At 47.6% G+C, this 5,097-nt stretch overlaps 1 protein-coding gene across 1 annotated transcript in view; it reads right to left on the reverse strand.

The window, feature by feature from the left end:
• Window positions 1-1,167, reverse strand: part of XPNPEP1 (X-prolyl aminopeptidase (aminopeptidase P) 1, soluble) — a 28,825-nt gene extending 27,658 nt beyond the window's left edge. Inside the window, exon 1 of the mRNA XM_009881625.1 lies at window positions 1,043-1,167. Coding sequence (XP_009879927.1) covers window positions 1,043-1,159 — 117 coding nt within the window. The 5' untranslated portion in view covers window positions 1,160-1,167. The remainder of the gene's footprint in view (window positions 1-1,042) is intronic.
• Between the last annotated feature and the right edge of the window lie 3,930 nt (window positions 1,168-5,097).

A 5,097-nucleotide genomic window follows, 5' to 3' on the forward strand; every position in this document is an offset into this window, starting at 1 on the left:
CAGCAGACAATAGCAGCTGCAGAAAACGCCTTCCCTCTACCTGCCCAAGTTTGGATCTCCCTAGGAAGAAACCTGATGCTGCATATACAGTCCCAGGGCACAGGCATGTCTGGGCCCAGCTCACCCCAGTGCCAAGTCAAGGGCAAAGGTTCCGATTCAGTTGCCTTTCGCTCTCATGCATCCTGGGGTAAAAGAGAGCTTTGAGTACGAGCCAGGAAAGCTTCAGGTCTTTTGTTTCCTGAAAATGGCTGAGGAGGGAAAAACCCTTGGCAGTCCTTGGGTCTCCTAACAGAGCAGAGAGAAGAATGAAACTAGCATATGAGCAGGCAGGGGAGATAAAAGGCAGTTCAGCAATTTAGAGTTGATGTCACAGAGTACAAAAATCTTAACGGTGGAAGCAGCACACAACACAGTTACCACCATGGGTTACCATCCTGGGCCCAGACTCCTCTCCTGTCTTTAGGGCACAGAACAAGCTGACGCAGAGCAGCATTGAAAGGGAAGTGTCATTGTGGCCTGTTCCTTCCCTGCCTCTCCAAAGGCCCCTCTGAGTGGGATCTGAAGGGCTTTAGCACAAGGCAGCAAATTCCAGCAAGAACTGGATCTAGCAAAGGGAAAGTTCTGCAACTAATCCTTCGCCACCTCACTTAAGAGTATGTGTTGATCGGGAGGTGCTAATGGAGAAACTAAAGCCCAGATAATGCTTTTTCCTCCCCCAATAAATCCATTCATCCCAACAGCCAGGATGGTGACAGCAAGTGCTCTGGCAAGCTCCCTTTTCTGCAGTGTGAGCTCCCTGGAGACAATCTGATGAGATGTTGCTGGTGGAACATCAACACTGATTTGTTACAAGAACGTAAAAGCCTCAGTCTCCTGAACAGACTCCAGAAACTTTTTCCAACACGATGTTTCTCAGGTTACCCTGGCTTTTATACTAGAACCATTAAAGCAAGTGAATGAAGGATGATTTTAGTTATCCCTGGCTTGTATTTTTTTGCAGGGAAGGGAAGTCCAGTCATTTCCATAATCCATCCATGCATACCTGATGGGCATCTCCAGAGGGCACAATGTAGGCTTGGACAGGCTCCTGGACATACTTGGGACTCTTCATTACCTGACGCAGTTGCTTCAGCAGCTCCGTTGTAATTTTTGGACTCATCTTCCTACCTGCAACTAAAACAAAGCACAAAACTTCAGAGCTTCTCCAGCCATCCCAGGCCACTCACGTGCACAGGCTGGAGGCTGTCACCACTGGAAACTCCCCTTGAGGACGACTGTGACAATGTCACCGCTCTCAGCCCAGAATTTCTCCTGTCTTGTCACCTCACTCATGTTCCTTGCGAATGAGGGATCAGGTTGAGGCCAGAGAGTCAAAGCTGGTCTATCCTGTAAAGGACATTACCCACCTGGTGACTGACTGGCACGCCCAGTGGTGATACACACGAGCATAACACACCTGCCAGCCCTTCTTGCACGTCGACAGGCTAGGAACCAGAGCACCTCAGATATAACAATCAGGAAAAGTCTTGGCATGGGATGTTAAAGGTCCTAAGTATGCACAGATTACAAGAAACCCCACCCATCACGTGCACAGCAAGAAACTTTCAGTCCTTTCACTCTGGGGATAGAGATACTGTGTCTTATATGCCACAGGAGCACAGGTTGTTAGACGAGCAAGCCATGCATGTCAGGAACACAGAAACAGACCAGTTAAGAAAACAATTTTTAAAAGTTTCACCATAGCCCAGGATTTTGTAGTGGATTGATGACCAGATTAACTCAGACAAAAGAAATCTGCTCCCAAGGACATAAACAAGGATGCATTCACTGGGTATATTTACCTCTGGGATGCACATTAGTTTACCTAGCAAGAACACAACTATAACAGTAGGAACAGCTTACTGAGCTCTCACAAGTGACCGCCAGGGGACAACTAGGGAGGCTTAAAGGAACCTTCTCTAAAGACCTTTGGCAAATGCTCTGCTCATCTCAGCTGGTGTCAGGCAGGCAGGGGTGAGGCACAGGCTGGATGGAAGACAGCAGATCAGAGGGGAAAACAAGGGCACAGGCCAATCACCCTCCACTGCTGTGGTTGTGCACTGGATATACCTTTGGCACTGCAGTGAACACCAGTCTCTCAGTTTGCTACCCGGAAACCACCAACAGCCGGGGCCCGCTGTGAGCACCACGCACAGCGGTGCATCAGGCCATGCTGCTGTGCTGGCATGAGCAAAGGCTGCAGTGAAAGACACCAGCTGACTGCAGAGGATGTTTAGGTTGTGGGGGAGGCCTAGCCTGAAAGCCTATGAAAATCAAGTAACCTGAACCTTTTCAGAGGTTCTCTCCATCTTTGCTTCACTCACATCTCCAAAGGGTGCCCAAAGTAGGATAATCCCCTTCCTGGTTCTCTACCCATTCCTTTCACAATTTTTAAGAACGTGCTGGGATCTTACAACTTTAATGCTGTCACTTTCCAGGGCTCTGTGCTGCTCCAATAACATGCTATGCAGTATTTTATTCTGACCAGCTAATTTCACAGCTCATTTCACAGTCATGTCCACAAACAGATCATAGATGGGAGAAGCAAACAGCATGCAAGCCCCAAATAGTTTTTGCTTATCCAGGCACTTATTCTATTTACACCTCAGTAACTACCAGGTGTAGTTACTGCCCCAACTGACATTACAGTCTTATGCCAAAGCACAGTCCCTGCCCTGTGATGTTCGCCATCCAAACGGGAAGGCAGAAAAGCCGCCTCCATTTCACGAGCCATAGGAAGACACGATTTGAGCAAGGTCACACAGCAGTGCCTTGACCAAGTCAGGAACTGAACCGAGATCTGATGCATTCAGGTGTGAAAATCTCAACCCAAGACCAACATTCACACATCTCATGACAGGGAGTTTAGAGCACAACAGGTTTGTGTGTGACTGACTGTCTGCCCACAGGTACATTGTCTTTTAAAACCCAGACTACAAGAAGCAAATCAAGCTCCAAAGGCACCCTACACTAAATCCTCAAACTGGTATCTTGACTCCAGTGACTTTGCTGGGATTAGATTACACCTCAGATTTATTTCTAGGACAAATTTCATAGTTTTATGCAGTGTTTGCAAGCTACACTGAACTTTATTATACTGTGATTGTTTGTGTCTGTCCTCTGTAACGAGCTGCTGTAACATTCTATAACATTGCTGATTTATGTTCAGAGGAAAAACACAAAGGACAGAGAGCAACAACATAGCGACTAGCCAGCAGAAAAGAATCTCTTTCTACAAACTCATAAGGACACAGCTTCCTTTCTTGACCTGGGCTTTGTATCCAGGAACCTGAAAGTCTCATTAAAACAGGCAAGGAATAACAAGGCTTTACCTTTTAATAAAGCCCCTTGCTGACAAGTCACGGTCTTCTTAGCAAGCGAGAGATTCTCTCAAGGACAGAAAAAAAAAATCATTTAAAAAAGTACTCTCACTGTTGAAAGACTTGCTTGCAATATTAAAACCACAACTAAGCTAGATTAGCAACAAAACTCATATTAATGAGGACATCTAAAATAGATAACCCCAGAGTGTAAGAAATCACTTTTAAAAAATCCTCCATGAACTTTCTAATAAAATTTTCTTCAATTTCCAGAGAATGAGAAGCCATTTTCTCCCAGACCTTGGGTAGTCATTTACTCTGGTCCCCCTATAATTTTTAACAGGTGACCTTTCCTTTCTTGGCCATAATTATAAGCGTCTACAAAGTTAAAACAGCTTCTCTATCATTATTTCATCATTCCAGTGATTAAAACCAAGCACAGGTGAAATGAAGATAGTGGATTTAGCAGTGCAAGAAACAGTCCCATTCCCTGCCCTACCTTTTTCAAAAGTATCAGATTGTTGTGTTACCTGCCTCTGTAGTTCCCCACGTCTGGATGCCTCTTGCCTCTGCTCACACAAAATACCATTCAGCTCTTTGCTTGGCCTTCATAAGCTCCTCTCTGCCTGAGAAAGCAAAGGGCAAAACTGAAATGGCTCAGAAACTTTGGCCCCCATAAAACATTCTCATCCTCCAGCAAAGAGCTGAAAATGCATTAGCACCACGTTCCACTGGCAAGATTAGAGATGCACCAAGGGTGAACCATGCTGGAGCAGGGAACATCAAGGGTCAGGCATTTGCTTGTCAAGACTTATGATTAAATATTGCAAGCATGTGCTGTTTTATGCCAATTTGTTTTCACAATCATTCTGTCAGAAGCCACACCCCATTTTACAGATCGGGAAACTAAGGCAGAGCAAAAGAAACACGCAAAGTACCACTGCAGCATGATGGCAGCCAAGGTTGGATCCCAAGATCTGTCACTGACTAGACATACACTATCTACACCTCACACCGACCACAGGATTCAGTTCTCCAAGAGCCCAGGCCAGATCCCGCCTGAACAGCATCTCCATCAGACACACGGGGCAAAGATTGACCACAAAAATGGTGCCAGAGGAACCAGACACCTCCTCCTGCTCCCACATGCACACAGAGCAACGGGCTGCTGCAATCCCAGGCACCCTCGATGGCGAGGGTAGGGGGACCCTGTATCAAGGTGTGCGTCAGTGCCATGTCAGAGAAGGGACGCAAGGCCAGGAGGTCAGGCTGCATCTGGGTCTGCCTGCTGCTGCTGCGTTAGACCACCCTGAGCATTTATGTCCTGTTTGCTTCAGACACGCTCATCCTTCCGATAATTTCCTCTTTGTTTCCTCCTTTATGACTAAACTTGTTGAAAATAAGCACATAAGCTTGCACTGTCAGGAACCAGCAACATCACCTCAAAAACGGGCCTCTCTGGCCTGGCCTGGCCTGGCCGCATGCAGGACAGCTCAAACACTCACAGCCACGCCACTGCGGCACAAACCCCACCGCTTGCCCCCCCACCTGCACCCCAAATTCACCAAAAAACCCCCAGCCTGACCTGCTCCCCTGAACCAAAGGCCTTTCCCAACCTCACACAGCTCTGACAGGGCTACTGGGGCCCGGACACCCTGACTGGGCCCGGATACCGGCACAGGGCCCGGACACCCTGACTGGGCCCGGATACCGGCACAGGGCCCGACTGACAGGGCCG

Source organism: Charadrius vociferus, unplaced genomic scaffold (genome assembly GCF_000708025.1).
Source record: "Charadrius vociferus isolate BGI_N301 unplaced genomic scaffold, ASM70802v2 scaffold282, whole genome shotgun sequence".
In the NCBI taxonomy this organism is placed as follows: domain Eukaryota; kingdom Metazoa; phylum Chordata; class Aves; order Charadriiformes; family Charadriidae; genus Charadrius; species Charadrius vociferus.